At 31.5% G+C, this 17,470-nt stretch overlaps 1 protein-coding gene across 1 annotated transcript in view; it reads left to right on the top strand.

The window, feature by feature from the left end:
* The window catches only part of LOC143071191 (limbic system-associated membrane protein-like), a 45,863-nt gene extending 28,993 nt beyond the window's left edge, over positions 1-16,870 (top strand). Inside the window, exons 3-8 of the mRNA XM_076245357.1 lie at positions 3,103-3,307; positions 3,743-3,892; positions 7,691-7,819; positions 10,629-10,919; positions 11,401-11,598; positions 15,153-16,870. Coding sequence (XP_076101472.1) covers positions 3,103-3,307; positions 3,743-3,892; positions 7,691-7,819; positions 10,629-10,919; positions 11,401-11,598; positions 15,153-15,253 — 1,074 coding nt within the window. The 3' untranslated portion in view covers positions 15,254-16,870. The remainder of the gene's footprint in view (positions 1-3,102; positions 3,308-3,742; positions 3,893-7,690; positions 7,820-10,628; positions 10,920-11,400; positions 11,599-15,152) is intronic.
* The last annotated feature ends 600 nt before the right edge of the window (positions 16,871-17,470 follow it).

The raw sequence follows: 17,470 nt of genomic DNA, 5'->3' as shown, positions 1-17,470 counted from the left end.
TCTTATCTGTCTGTTCCTACGTACGTTCCAATGTTGGTTTCCGTTCTCCAACTTTAGTTTGCCTCAACCAAATGCCAAGAAATTTATACACAATGCTTATTACCACAAACAAAAAACAGATCAGATTTGGATTTGGGTGGCTTCACTTTAACCGTTTTAGAGTTGTTGCCCTTTATAAATAGAAAAAAAATCTGAATTTTAAGTTTCAGTTCTCTAACTTTATTTTACCTCAACCAAAAGTTATGAAACTTATATGCAATGCTTATTACCACAAAAAAGATCGGATTTGAAATTTGGTGGCTTCACTTTAGGCGTTCTCGAGTTAAACTCCTTTCTAAATGAAAAAAAAAACTGAATTTTTAGTTTCCGTTCTCCAACTTTAGTTTGCCCCATCAAGATAATATTGGTTAACCCGTAGCATTTATTTTTTTATTCATATTTTTCATGGGTTCTTAAATTCCAATTTGAATAAGATTATATTCAAATGATGACTTGAATTTCCGCTTTGAATTAAACATTTAACCAGACTATTTATTATTATCTTTCTGTTCAGAATTATTAGATTTATAAAGTCTCAGTCATATAACTTAAAATTAACAACTCGGATCTATGCAATCATTGAATTTCAGATTTCACAATTTTTTCGCCTCTTGGGTTTTAAAGGCATTTAAAAGAAAGTTAAATACTAATTTTTGTAGCACACCAGTGAATTTAGATTTTATATGTGACATCTTCGTACATTTATGGAATCGAACAAAACATAAAGTTTGTAGAGGGAATATTTCATCATGTAAAGGCAATCCCGACTGTAAAATTACCAGACAGCTTACATTTCATGAGCACGATACAGACTATAAAAAATGTGTTTATCGTAGGATTATCAATAAGTTTTTCCAAAATACCAAAATAGATAATAATTTTGAGAATATTTGTTATGAAAATCTCACCTTTTTCAGATTCAATAAACAGAACTGTGAAAGTGAAAATAGTCTGTTTTATATGACTTATTAAATAGGATACCATTACTTAAGACGACATTTTAAAAGGCATCGATATTCATGAACAAAAATGGGAATCGAATTGAAGTACATATAATGAAAAATAATCTCACGGATAGGTAGTTTCATGTTCCTTAATGTAAGCCTGTTTTGGCAATATGGAATCAGAAACATATGTCTCTGATGTAACTATACACAAAAAAATGATAGAATCTGTTCCCTTAAGATACCTTAAAATACATTTATGGGATGCTTTTATCAAAGGAATTTTAAAAAAAAAACTTAGGTGACAGAACTCTATGTTTTGCTACATTTGTATCACAAACAACCTATCCGACATTTCCTTAATAAAAGCAAATGATGATAAATCTAGACCAATACAACTCATACACAAAATATTCAAATATGTGTACTGCAACTAGAATATTTCCTGTTTTCTTTCTTTCCTAAATATGGATGGAGATCACCAGAATATATTTTTTTCTTCACAAACTCGGACTCAATATAAGATGGCAATATGTTTTATTTATGTATTAATGTGGTATGGGTGTCTTTCGCCATCTTGGATTGTAAAAAACAGAGAACCTAAGGTCCAGATTTTCAATCAAGTTAGCAAAATTTGATGCAGGAATGCAGTTAACTGGTGTAAATTTCATTTACAAGAACAAATGTATAAGATTATAACTAATAAATATTTTTTTTTTACAAGTGTGTTTTTAAAATTTACTTTTTTAGGGGAGGTAACTCTGAAATTAGGCATTTTCTGAAGGTATCGACATGGAATTTTTGTATTTCATCCGCAAAATGTACGGTGACCCTCTCTTTTTTTATATTCTTAAAGCATTTTCAAAAAGCAATCTTCTCGTATTTTATTTTACAATTCTATCATTTAGTTTAGATTTTAATCACATTAACATGGTTATTTTTTGTATAATCCATACAAAATGTGTCATTTTGTCACAACCTTTAGCTTGAGAAAATGTGCGGCGACCTGTCAATTTTATTATATTTTTGAACATATATCAATATATAATACGTTTTGGCAAAGTATGAACAAATTCTATCATTTTTAATTTAGACTCCCATACCACCTTAGTAACTTTTTAAATGAATATAACTGCAGTATATAAACACAATAAATCAATGACAGAAAAATATCTATCAACTCTTTGTATTTGTCTCGAAATTTTCTAAGGGCTCGATAAACATCGCCATTCTTATGTTTACATACCTTGTACACATATTTTTTTTCTGGCATTGAACTATATAAAACAATCAACATATAAATCTGCATTTTGGGAATACGAACTGCTACGCAAAAATAAAAATGATATATCATGTCAGAAAGTATCTTTTATGACAGTAAATGTTCTATATCAATATTGCATTCGCCATTGTTTATAACGATACAAAGTATAACATGAAGACGATGAAAATATACAGTGTAACCGTTCTTACGTGTGACTGAATTATGTTTAAACCGAAAGAGAGAGGATATATACCGTAAGGAAAGTGGAAACAAACTGTCAATGCCATAGCAAAAGATTAAAATACGACCAAAATACTAACAACAGTACACAGAACACAACGCCTAAAACTGAAGACTTAACTAAACGAACCACACAAGCACCTGGTGCAAAATATTACCGGACCCAATATTACTATACCAAAAGCCCATTTTGACAACTTATGTTTCTTCAGTGATGCTAGAGGCCAAAAAGTTAACTGAAACCGTGTATCATTACATACAAGGACAAGAAATAATTCGTTTATTTAGTAGTTTAAGGTAACACAACCACCCTTATGTGAACATTCGTAAGTATCCCAGGGGGTTTGGTAATGTTACAAGTTTTCCGTATACTTCACAAAAGAGAAAAAAATAAGCACTACAAAAATTATCATCACGTATTAGAAAAAATTTGATGATGTCTTTAATTTTTTTAATTTTTCAAATTTTAGTGTCATTTTAATCTAGAATATATACAGGTATCTCTTCGATTCACCAACGACATCAGGAATGAAAACTGTACAGGATCCAAATATAAAATTATATACAATTCATTTTGTATTACTTAATTAATTATATAATCTCTAATTTCTGCAGATAATATGGATGAATCCCAAAAAGATTATGATATCTGAACGAGAAAGTCGATATATCGACGACCCTCGTATAAGTGTAGAGCGGCCATTTGTTGGAGACTATAATTTACACATAAGGAATGTACGATATGACGATAGAGGGGAGTACACCTGTAATAGTAATAAACAACCAGTAGAATCCAGACGGATCAGACTGATTGTGAAAGGTATTGCATAACTTATGTCACTTACAATAATCAAACTGCAACAAAATATTTCATAGAGAGACTTAAGATACCATAGGGATATTCAAACCCACAAGTCGAAATAAACTTACAAAGCCATGGCATAAAACGAAAAAAGACCAAAACACAATAAATAAATAAAATACAACATAGAAAACTGTAGACTGAACAACATGAGCCCCAGCAAAACATTAATTGATGTGCTCCGGAAGGGTAAGCAGTTACTGTTGGTTTTTTATTAGTATCAGAAATAAAGACAACTACAGTATTACGTAAATGTAATTTTTGAATTTTGGCTCAATTTTCTGCGTTGACTTTGAATTGGAAAATATTTGAAAGACTCGGGAATAAAGTTAATATTGTTCTCATTGAGTCAAAGGATATATGTTTATTGATTTATATTCGTAAACACTTCAGTGCCTTCTAAGTTTGTAAGAGATGAACAGCGTGATGAAGTAATAACCAGAGAAGGAACAACCGTCACACTTACATGCAATGCCACCGGTATACCAACACCCAATATCACATGGTTTAGACGTTTATCAAAAGAAGAAGAACATCCCGAACGTAAGCGTAATCTTTACTTGTTCTGTTTTAGTTTTTACATATTAAACATCACATGAAAAATGTCAAAAATAAACCAATGCATGATGATGAATAAAGGCAACAGTTATTGTAGTTAACAAGTTTTCAAATATCATAAATCAATTAAAAGAACATATCAAAATAACAAACAAACACTTTTGTCTCACATGACCTCAGTAATGGAGTGACACCGGGTGGTGCGGCATGGTTAGCGTCTCGTCGTCTTCTTGTTGTGATTTACCGCGTTGAAAATCACATTCGGTCAAAATTTCAAAATTGGAAATACGTCGCAATAGGTACGATTACAGATTAGTCGACAATTCAGAATGTAATGGTTTGAACTGAGACTGCGGAAACATATCGCTAGTTTATTGAGACAAAATTTTTTTTTTTATATCAGTCAACCATTTCGAAAAATTGACCGTAATACACAAATAGTGTCGATTGGTTTTAAGTTGTTCTTCCAAATATCTCTTTTAGAGCAGATTTTTGGTAAGCAGCATAATAACCCTGCTGATGAAGTTCGTTTTACATGAACAAACACGAGAGTAATGGATAATAATTATTGAGACATGTAAACGCTTTCCGATGAAATTGAGGGTATGCTACGGTTTTTTTCTTCTTAAAGACTCAAAAGGAAAAAGAAGTATCATGAACATTTGGTAAATAACACTTTCAGATTTATTGATGGCGTCCTGTTACTCAAAAACTAACATTTGAGTGAGTGCTTGTATCTAAGATAGTCCATACTACCTAAACTAGAAAGTTCATTTTATGTTTTTATCTTTTTCTCAATATATCGTATGGCATTTACATATCTCCATAGTACGTTACAGTGGTCCATGTGCATATTATACGGACTTCATTGAAAGGGGTGTCCTCCTTACAAAAAAATGTCACAAAAGAGCTATGAAGAAGAACGATTGCAATCAACATTGAATAAGAGTCACGGTCATCATTTTGAATTGGTTAAACGATTGCATGTGTCTTTGTCTCAACTCACTAGGGACATACTTACGCAGCATTACATGTTCAGACTCGAGAATTAGTGTCTGATCTGTAAAAAGAAAAATCAGAAAAATACTGACCTCCGAAGAAAATTCAAAACGGAAAGTCCCTAATCAAATATCAAAATCAAAAGCTCAAACACATTAAACGAATGGATAACAACTGTAATATTCCTGACTTGGTACAGGCATTTTCTTATGTAGAAAATAGTGGATTAAACCTGGTTTTATAGCTTGCTAAACCTCTCACTTTTATGAAAGTCGCATCAAATTTCATTAAATTGACAACGATGTATAAACAAAACAAACAGAGACATAATAGGTAAAAATGTAAAATAGGATGAAGCAGTGAACATTGTGTTATAATCTTAATCACTATAAAACAAACAAATATGTAACAAAGAAGTACAAAAAGGCATAAAGACAAAGCACATTTGCAAAATTGAAAGTCAAGAATACATTACTTTCCAATAACAATAACATATTGACGGGATGTTTAAGTAGAGACACGTCATATGTATCAAAGAAACATAAAAAAATATAGACAAAGAACAGAAGCGGTAATGAAAGACAACAATACAAAACTTATCATAGACCAATAACACAATAACGGGTTGTATAAGTGCAGAGCAATGTAAAAACGTCATCCTTTTTACATAAAGTAATAGTCGGTTGACCTATTTCACGGTCAGATTTTAATCAGATAGAGAATTCACACGTGGAGCAGGATGTGCCTATCCTTCTGGAGCACCCCAGTTTTTTTTGTGGGATTCGGGTTGCTTTGTCCTTAGTTTTCTATGTTGTGTCTTATGTACTATTATGTGTATGTTTGTCTGTTTTCCTTTTTATACGACAGCAAAAAATGAAAAAATGTTGGTCGTATATTGGTATGACGTTGGCGTCGTCGTCTTCGTCGTCCGAAGACATTTGGTTTTCACACTATAACTTTAGTATAAGTAAATAGAAATCTATGAAATTTAAACACAAGGTTTATGACCATAAATGGAAGGTTGGGATTGATTTTGGGAGTTTTGGTCTTAACAGTTTAGGAATTAGGGGCCAAAAAAAAATCCCAAATAAGCATTTTTCTTGGTTTTCGCACAATAACTTTAGAATAAGTAATCAGAAATCTTTGAAGTTTTAACATAAGGTCTATGACCACAAAAGGAACGTTGGGATAGATTTTGGGAGTTTAAGTCCCAACAGTTTAGGAATTAGGGGCCAAAAACAGGTCCCAAAATAAGCATTTTTCTTGGTTTTTGCACAATAACTTTAGTATAAGTTAATAAAAATCTATGAAATTTTAACACAAGGTTTATGACCACAAAAGGACGGTTTAGATTGATTTTATGAGTTTTGGTCCCAACGAATTAGGGGCCAAAAGGGTCCAAAATTAAACTTTGTTTGATTTCATAAAAAATAAAACTATTGGGGTTCTTTGATATACCAAATCTAACCGTGTATTTAGATTCTTAATTTTTGGACTTAGATTTTTGATTATGGGCCCAGTTTTCAAGTTGGTCCACATAGGGGTCCAAAATTAAACTTTGTTTGATTTCAACAAAAAATGAATATATGGGGTTCTTCAATATGCTGAATCTAACCATGTATTTAGATTTTTAACATTTGGGCCCGGTTATCAAGTTGGTTCACATTGAGGTCTAAAGGGTCTAAAATTGAACAGTATTTGATTTCATCAAAAATTGAATTCTTGGGGTTCTATGATATGCTGAATCTTACCATGTATTTAGATTTTGGATATTGGACCATAATAGGTAAATGTCCAATTTAATTTTTTTAAGTTTTTAAGTTTAAGTTCTTAGACCATATTCATTCTGTGTCAGAAACCTATGTTGTGTCAACTATTTAATCACAATCCAAATTCATAGCTGTATCAAGATTAAATGTTGTGTCCATACTTGCCCCAACTGTTCAGGGTTCGACCTCTGCGGTCGTATAAAGCTGCGCCCTGCGGAGCATCTGGTAAGCCATGTCTTTGTCAGTTTATTTATGATCTATACCCTCTGGTATCTTCCACCCCTTTTGCATACAGATTTTTTATTTTAATCATTAATTATTTTAAAGTAGTTGTCACATGAATATCACAAAAGATATATCTTTAAGTTGATTTTTTTTTTTTCATTTGGCCATGGTTCTGTCAGTTTTCTAACGAATATTTGTTTTGTTTGTCCCTTTGGAGGCTTTTTTGTATTGGTCAAACAAGAAAGGAGTGATGCAAATCGAAAACAAAAGTCAGATGTCTACTAAAATAAGTGCATATCGGCAATCATAAATAAAACAATTTTACTTTCGTAAACATCAATCAAGTTCGTCAGCCCTTTCAAAACTCCCCTGCAGCCGAAAGATTCAACTTTGTGTACGTACTATCCCAGCACCTGTAAGACATAAAAACAAGATTGTCAAGAAAAAACACAAGGTGGGGTCTGTACAAATACGACCGTGATGAAAGATGAATATTTAAAGTCAACCTTATGTAAGAAAAGATAAAATGTTTTAAAACATCTGTCAAATTCAAGTTGATTTTGCATCGTGTCTTATAGAAGTTCCTGATAATACATAAATACTTCTTTGACATATATGTTGCATAATATGATAACTAATGACAATTTTTATCAATTAATCATATATCTATTGACTGACATAAAAACTGCTGTCAGTTTGTTAACCTTAACAATACTTTTTAATAGAGACATACATTTATTGCGTCAAAAAACTCAATTAACTTAATTATTTGTTTAACGTGTCCTTGCAGAGGTCGGTAAGGTGGGAGAAGTATTAATAATTCATAATATAAGTCGACACTGTGGTGGACTGTATGAGTGCATGGCATTTAATGGAGTATATCCAGCGATTTCTAAAACCATTAAAGTCGAAGTACAATGTGAGTAGTTTTCAATAAATACAATATCCTTTATCTAAAAACACTCAGTCACTTTCACATGTTAACCATGAGGTAAATACATACAAAATACAATCACATACATTCAAAGAAAGAAATAAAACAACTTTGAAATGAACCATATAAATAATTACCATACTGTTAATTTTGAAACGAATAAAGATACATATAATATTTTGGACCTTTATATAAACCAATGATAATAGTACGAGATTTATATGCTGAGTATGTTATTTGTCATTTCATAACAATGCAGGATTTTCTTGAAGAATCAGTTGATAAAAAATTCACTGATAATTTGACATGAAACTGCATGACAATATAAAAAATAATGTGGTGTGATTGCTAACTAGACAACGTTCCACCAGTAATCAAAGGGTACAGAATGTTAGCATATAAGGGTCAACGTAAGAAACGTAAAAAGGAGTGAACTCATCAGAACAGTACAAGGAACAAATACATTAACAATAAACACTAAAGACACAACGTACAGACGTGGGAGTACTCACTTTTATTGAAAGCAAACTCAAAGGCAATAACGAGTAAAAATGATATTATGTATCCTTAATTAAAATATCAGTAAGTAAACGTAAAATTTCTCACGGATTAAATGAAAAGATGTCATAAATATTAAAAGAAAAACATGAAATAAGGCAGTGCCGAAATAAAGGTATCGATAGAACATAGAATCGTGAATGTTTATAGCAATACTATATAGTTGGTTTTAAATCTATTTATTAAGATCAATATTCATACCAACCAAACAATATTCACAGATCAATTGTAACCTTTTAGAACTTTATGATCGATAAATTGATCCGGATAGTTTAAATCAACGGGGTTGATGAACAACATAAACGTAAAAATAAGGATGTGCCATCACGTATTAAGCTTATGGAAAATTATAATACTGTATGATACGGTAAAACCAAAACTAAAGATTCATATTTTACTTACTAATGTAATATTCATTTTTAGCTCACCTTGCCCGAAGGGTCAAGTGAGCTTTTCTCATCTCTTGTCGTCCGTCGTCGTCGTTAACTTTTTACATTTTGAACTTCTTCTAGAGAACCACTGAATGGAATGAAACCAAACATGGCATGAATGTTCCTTATGAGGTTTTGACCAAGTGTTGTTACTTTGTAGCCGATCCATCAACCAAGATGGGCGCCAGCGGGGGACTTACTTTAACATAGGACCCTATGGGAAATGCATACAAATGACTTCTTCTAGAGAACCACAGAATGGAATGAAACCAAACATGACATGAATGTTCCTTATGAGGTGCTGACTAAGTGTTGTTACTTTGTAGCCAATCCATCATCCAAGATGGCCGCCAACGGGGACTTAGTTTAACATAGGACCCTATGGGAAATGCATACAAATGACTTCTTCTAGAGAGGTAGCAATACACAGTTAGGAAAAAAACTTAAAATTGACACTCATAATTTTTAAATACCCTCTTTCCCCTCCTGTCTAACAAAGAAGGCTTTATATGTGTGTTATGCATGTATATACTTATAGAAAGAGCATCTTCCATAGATTTGATTTCTAATGGTCATAAGGGTGAAATATAATCCCTCTTGGGTGTAACCATGGCAACAATCTGCATTTCTTAGATACAAAATATAGCAAAAAAGGGGGGGTGAACATGTCACAAAAGTCTCCAAAATTTGGTCTAAAGGAAAATTTCAATCAATTACAGTAATACCTTTCCTGAATCCATAGGTTTATATCTATCAAGTGGTCCCAAAAAAATCATATGCTTATCTGCTCGTTTTTCCTTAAAATTGAATTGAAAAGATCGAGCGCAAAATCTTTGTTGATAAACACTACAATAATGTATGGACCTATGAACGGTACGGATAGGAAAATACGGACCGTCAATCATATAAATGGCCTATAAAACATGTTAAAAACAATCTTAATGCTCATATAAACCCACTAAGAAGGCTATATTATTCTTCAATTATCTAAAAATCAATTTTATTGTACAAAAACTTTCATATTTAAAAAATTCACAGGGGCCATAATGCGAAACTAAACTTCTAACTGTGTATTGCTACCAGAACCACTGAATGGAATGAAACCAAACATGACATGAATGTTTCGTATGAGGTGCTGACCAAGTGTTGTTACTTTGTAGCCGATCCATCATCCAAGATGGCCGCCAGCGGGGGACTTAGTTTAACATAGGACCCTATGGGAAATGCATACAAATGACTTCTTCTAGAGAACCACAGAATGGAATGAAACCAAACATGGCATAAATGTTCCTTATGAGGTGCTGACCAAGTGTTGTTACTTCGTAGCTGATCCATCATCTAAGATGGCCGCCAGCGGAGGGGCTTAGTTTAACATAGTACCCTATGGGAAATGCATACAAATGACATCTTTTACAGAACCACTGAATGGAATGAAACCAAAAATAGCATGAATGTTCCTTATGAGATGCTGACCAAGTGTTGTTACTTTGTCTCTGATCCATCATCCAAGATGGCTGCCAGCGGGGGACTTAGTTTAACATAGGACCATATGGGAAATGCATACAAAAGTCTTCTTCTAGAGAACCACGGAATTGAATGAAATCAAACATAGCATGAATAGTCCTTTTTTTATGAGGTGCTGGCCAAGTGTTGTAACTTTGTAGCCAAATTTTATCTGTTTTTATATGATTTCAAAAACCCAGGTAGAGTCATGTGAGCGATACAGGCTCTTGAGAACCTCTAGTTGTATAATAATGTTGTGCAAAGATCTTCCATACATATGTGCCTTTATTTTCTTATTACAGTTAAACCAGAAATAACTATTAGAAATAGACGTTTAGGACAGAATGAGAACAAAGAAACAATGTTAGAGTGCATCGTGACAGCATCACCACAAGGAGATAATTATTGGAAAAGGGGCAAAAATGAAATCTCTAAAAATGAATATGGTTATAGAGTGGAAGTTTATCCTGAAGATGATTATACTATATCAATTTCTTTAAGAATTTTGAATGTTCAAAAGGATGACTTTGGTTTATATACTTGTGAAGCCAAAAATGCTTTAGGAATGTCAAGTGATACTATGGAATTGTATGGTAAATGCTTGTTTGAGTAACTATTAAAAGTGTTTGTATTTTCATACAAAGATTGGATAAGAGAAAAAACGCAAAGAAATCTACTTAACATACTTGTTTATTTGAATTTAAAGATCATTGATGATAATTTGACGTTGAAATCCGCTTGTGGTAAGGTGCGTTATACTTCGATCTTTCAGGACTGTGATAGTTGGAAAAACAGAATATTGAAAATAGATAGGGAAACACAACAAATCATTTTGTATATTAGTTCTAATACCTGTGATAAATTGCAATTGTCTAGAGATTTTACTCGTGCATACAAATAGTGTGTTTATTTTGGTACATTAAAGTCAGTTTTGCAAACTGGAGCGACTCGATAATTTATACACTTTTTACTTCTCCAAGGTTGTTTGTGTCCTTATTTTCCAATGTATTAATTGAAATGGTGGTTGTAAATTGCAGTCATATAAATTGAATTATTTTTATTTCTTGATTACAGAATACGTAGAACCAACATTACCGCCAACAACGACAACTGCTGTGACTACAAAACACAAAAACTATAATCATAGACCAGATAAAAATAGACATTATAACAATCAAAACAATTTAGACACAGAAGAAGACAGTTTGGAGTATGTAGATGATGTTGATTACCGAAAAGCGTTGTCTCTCAATCCACGTACACAAGTCTCAGGTATAAATCTAGAGTTATTACAAAGGGAGACCATTTTATATTTGGAACAAGACTGAAAATGGATTATCTTGTCAAATATATGCAAAAGTGGAAAAGATTTTTTTTTTTTGCGCAGTTATGTCGAGCAAAATATGGCAGTCATGGAACAGGTTATAATAAAACCGAAAATAAATCAAATTGTGGTTCCTAATAGATTCTTAATTTTGAACATTATGTTCATTATGTTCAAAAATATTTTTATGGAATTACTCTTGTGAGTACGGTCATGCATTGAAAGGAAAAAAATACTTTGACAAAATAGAATTTAAAGCAAAAACTAATTTCAACTAAACTTCGAACTAGTTGATCTGAACCCAGAATTCAAAGAGAGGTTCTAAACTGGTTTACGTGAACATCAAGAAATCATCTTTTAAATCATATCAGAACCCAACCCAAAAATGTGGTATGAGTATTAATATTGCATCAATTGCATTAGTTACCTTAGTAAATTTTACGGACGCCATCACGAGTTGGTTGACCGTTATGAAATAATCGTTTCACAGATGATATCGGATATGTTTCTTACGTTATAACTACAATACCCTTCCCTTTTCACGAATGTGACCTACCGAATTAGATTTTTTACTGGATTTGTAATAACATAAGCAATACGACGGGTGCCACATGTGGAGCAGGATCTGCTTACCCTTCCGGAGCATCTGAGATCACCCACAGTTTTTGTTTGGGTTCGTGTTACTCAGTCTTTAGTTTGTTAATGTTGTTTCTTGTGTACTATTATTTGTCTGTTTGTCTTTTTTTCATTTTTAGCCATGGCATTTTCAGTTTAATTTCGATTATGAGATTGACTGTTCCTCTGGTATCTTTCCCCCTCTTTCATTGATACTCGTTTAATAATTAAATTTTGATTTATTATTTTATTTCACTACATTTGAAAACCCAAATAATTCTACCTCACTCTGAAAAGCTGTTCAAATTCTCTCTGTGTTATTGAAGATAAAATCAATTATATAGTGACAATCAGAATGTTATGCCTATGCCATATCAGATTTGTATGCAACAAATACAAACCTAACGCGCGAATCGGCGAAGTTTATTGTAGCAGTGGTTGACCTTTAGCTTACAGTTATATCACTCATACTAATAAGACAAACTTCTACCAAATTAGCATTCGGAGGCTTTATTGATAATGTCTACTGAGACAATTGTGTAAGTAGAACCATTTGTCCAAGAAGTCAAATTATCACATTTTCTGTAATATTATGATATGATTTTGTGACTGGAACTTTACATTATTTAATGATAGGTACACTACACAACTTTCCGCCGCAAAGTTACACATTCGCAACAATTTAAGTTTCTCAGAATAATATGCTTAATTTTTTTTTATTTAATGTTGCCTTTAAAAAATTATGAATGATTATATAATGTTTTTAAATAAAACTATGTTTAAGTTAAAGGTATCAACTACATGTATAAGAGATAAAAAATATCAATTATTCATCTAAAGACAAACATGAAAATTTTTGATTGATTAATGAATTTCAATATCGGATATAAAGTGTTGAATAATTTGCAACGAAGAACAGCACTAGAAAAAGCCATTCAGTTGATTGTCTATTTAGGATCTTATCTTCAGCTTAGAGTTAGGATGTTCGGGTAAACTATCAAACACTCAAAAACGTAATAAAAAGTTACAAAAATCATTTAGATAATAACATTTACAACAAAACAAATCTACTGATTTTTCCTCTTTAATGTATCTATGGGTGGTTAGGGGGAGGTGAAAAGCCTGTGCTAGTAATAAGTCTTAATTCAGCAAACACAGACTATTAACGATGATTTCTATGTCTTCAAAAATACTTCATTGCGATGTCATATTCAGGTTTTTAATAATTATTGAATTTGGATGTTTTGGGATTTGCATGTCCACTCGAATATTAGGATATGTTTAAAATTTTTCCAGTAAAAAAATTATCTCTACGCCTCGTCATTTATCTTATATATAAAACAATTGAAAACTAGGAATTCGAACTTTTACAGAAAATTGAAAGTACAGATTAAAATAAAAAAGTAAAAACACGAAGACACTATCAAAACCTTTGGTTGAAGAACAATAGACAAAATCATAATAAAATACATAACGACGAAAACAGTCACCAAATCACTGCAGATAAAACTACAAATTGGGCAAATACTACCTACTTACCTTTGTATGCGTTCCACTAGTTACAAATTCTAATGATAATTGCATTCGATAAAGTTACCAACGAGGGAAAGATGTTGAAATTGTGGCAAATATAAATGTCTGATATCAATGGTAACCTGTTTCGCAAACGTTCATTATTTTTTTGGTAAGGCAACGTCCATTGTAAATAGCAATCATGTTTCAAGGAAAACATAAGAGGGATCGCTAGCTTATGCATATTGATCATCTGTGAAATATCTACTCAATATCCAGGTTTTGTTTGAGTGTTGTTATATAAATTGGAAAGTTCACAAATAAATAATTGAATTCATCTCTTTTTTGTGAAGTTCTTAGCATACACTCATTAGCATAAACCAGATTTATGTCGAGAGTCAAGATCGGCTGAGGTTATTTTTGTAAATCGATACTTGTTAGAGTGATACAAAATGAATGTTTTAGTGCCAAAGTATAACCCATTTTAGAATTTTAACCCATCCTAACGATAATTCAATTTAACAATGCCCATTTAGAGAAAGATTTCTTAAGCCAATTTTACTTATTTATTACATAAAATAGTATAATAAAAGATCTATACAGCACAATATTAAAATGTAATAAATATTATTAAAAACAAATGCAGTTCAAAAATAAGGAATTTTCTGGCACAATAAATTCATTCATCAACAAAATGTATCATTTTTTTATGTGAACCTTTAAATTTTGATTATCTCGAACGCGCTTCAAAACTTTGTCGATCCGATAACGGTATTGGTACATATTTTTTACCAGATTGTACACATCCAATACCGGCTTATAATCTGGTGGTATCACGAGGATAGGGTTTCATTTTATTAATCTTTATGTTCAACAGTAAAGATACGGTAAAACATCTTAAATATAGCAAAATCTAAGGATTTTTATCCTCGTTCAGAGTCCCACAAGGAATATTTATCAAATAGTTATTTTAAATGTTTGTGTTTAATTGACAAATTATGATTCAAAATTGGTAAATGCATAACTTGTGCATTTTGACAAGAAAAACTTTTGTGTTTATGTATTATTGAAGCCAGATATAGATATCATTTTGTTTTGATAATCGCTTTTGCTCTTAGCTTATTTTATGAAGTTGTGACAGAAATAGTTTCCCGTCCCTGAAATAGTTTGATATGTATAGTAAAGGCAACAGTAGTATAACGCGGTTCGAAATTCATAAATCGATTGAGAAAATCACAAATTAGGGTTATAAACTAAACTGAGGGAAACACATCAAATATAAGAGGAGAACTACGACAGAAAATACGGCTTTAGTACATTGAAATGCTTTCCTTTTAAAATTTAAACTATGACAAAATGCCTCTTTATTTTGCAGGTCAGATTGGAACTGGTGAATATGGTAATATCGGAGATAAAGTTCGGCATCACCTTGGTATTTTGACTTTGACTTTAATTTTATTGAAGTTAGTAAATTGACATGACGAAGCGTTGTTTATAAGAAATAACGAGAAAGTATTATAGAAACCGGGCATGATTTTTCTTATCAAATATTTGTTCGTCAAATTTGACGATTAATTACTGGTTCGATATTTATAAAAAGAAAATCTTGTATAATTTGTAGACAACCAGCTAAAAAGAAACATGGAATTTAAGAGAAAGCAAATGATTTGTCATACAAAGAATTGTCAAACTGTAGAGGTTTGCTTTCCAGTGCTGTTGAAATAAGTTGTATACATGCTTTTAAAAGATTATCATCATCTATGATAGTACATAAAGGTTTTTATTGACATTTCTTTAAAAGTTAGGTGTGAATGTTTAAGGTCCATCATGTATCAAATTATTGGATTCTGATTATTATTGGTGAAGTAATATATGTGCCAAATGCTACAACATAACATAAGAACGATGGTCTTTAATTTTGTATTTATTATTTTACTACGTCATATACTGTCAACACGTACACGATTACTTAACAAAGTTAATAATTTTATGTTTCTATTAAATATTTAAAAAATTGTATTATACTATATATGAATAATTAAAGATTTCATAACGAGTGAGATCTTGGTATCGTTTGATATCAACAAGAGTTAATTGATTTAGTAATTGAATTTCAACAAAGTAACGAACATGCCTTGGCTAGTTTGGTAATATTACTATTTAAAGTAAATAACGAGGGTTGATATCAAACGTTATCCGATTAGCACAAGTTGTTTAACCAAGAGATTCGTTTGCACATACCAGTATGACACTATATGTCCAGTTCTTGCGTAAAACTTTAATGTCAAACATATTTAAATCTTTCATACGCTTCTTAACATGAAGAAAAACACATATCTACGTTGCCATTCAGGAAATGTAAACCGTTTTGACATTTGAAAGCCATCAATAACCTAAAGAAGAGCCAATGGAAATGTTGTAAAATCGTATTATGTTGATTAATAAGTCAGTCAAATTAACTCATTTTTCATATCACTTTTTCGAATCAAACTCCTTGCAGTGCGATACAAGAAATATATTTTCGTCGCAGATATATACATGTAACAGGTCACAACTTGGAGAGAAAAATTATTTTACACCATTATTTCAAATATGCTATTTGATAATTGCCCAAGTCATTTAAAAAAAAGTGTTGCTGTTAATTTTGTATTTATTCCAGACTGCAAAGAAAGTAGTTATCTGTATATAGTTGATTTCTGATTTTAAGAATTTAATTTCAATGTCTTTTTCTATTTGCCTTTATGTTTTAGTGATAGTTTTTGAATGGTGCAAGTTATGTCATGGACAAAGTTTTTCTTGTTAGATTTTATATTTTGTATTGTTGATTTTATTTTGAAATAAATTGGTGTATGTATATATGAAATGTATATTTGATAAGAATGTTCGAAGATATGCAAGGTATGTGTCTGACAGTTTGTATTATTCGGATGACGGTGATATAAAATGTATCTAATATAGTATTCCGATGTAGTCGTAGTAAACTGTCGTCTGCAACAGACATTCATCTATAATGGTTTGTATTATATGTAAAAAAAAAAAGACGTTGTTTTTGTTTTTGTGTTTCTTTTCCCGTAATAAATAATTCATATAAAATTGGTATTTTTTGTGCATCTTTTGCCATTCTTCTTTCTGAGTACACAGCAGTTATTACCCTCCCTATTACATTTTTTTCATGAATTATCTGAAGGATAGAGGCATTATTACATGTCTGAAGATTTTAAATATAAACACCATGATGCTTGCACTTCCATTAATTGTTTTAGAGTGAGATATCTGCCTACTAGATATCAGTCATACTAGCAACAGGATATATACTCAGAACGCTAGGATAAACTGATCAAAGGAATCTCTTGCTAAAAAGTTCACTTATAGAATTATTTGTTAGAATCCTATTCTGTTAGTAATTCTTATTTAATAACTATATATTTTTAAAAAAATATAATAAACATTAGTCTCTGACAATAGACTCTAACATTAGTCTTTCTTCAATGTTCTCAACTTCTGATGCGTGTTTAATTTGTAATTTCCACTGTTGTCATATTTAGGAATACGATTCGGATTATCAGTTTATTAATATGAAAGTAATATTGTGTCATATCCTTTAAGCCTCTGGAGGGGTTTCTTCGTCTCTTCTATATTCAGAACACGTACAACACCATTAAATATGAAAACCATTGGGCCCTTGCATCAAAT

This window comes from Mytilus galloprovincialis, chromosome 4 (assembly GCF_965363235.1).
Source record: "Mytilus galloprovincialis chromosome 4, xbMytGall1.hap1.1, whole genome shotgun sequence".
Lineage (NCBI taxonomy): Eukaryota > Metazoa > Mollusca > Bivalvia > Mytilida > Mytilidae > Mytilus > Mytilus galloprovincialis.
Note: the sequence above shows the minus strand (reverse complement) of the source record. Positions and strands in the feature narration are given on the sequence as shown.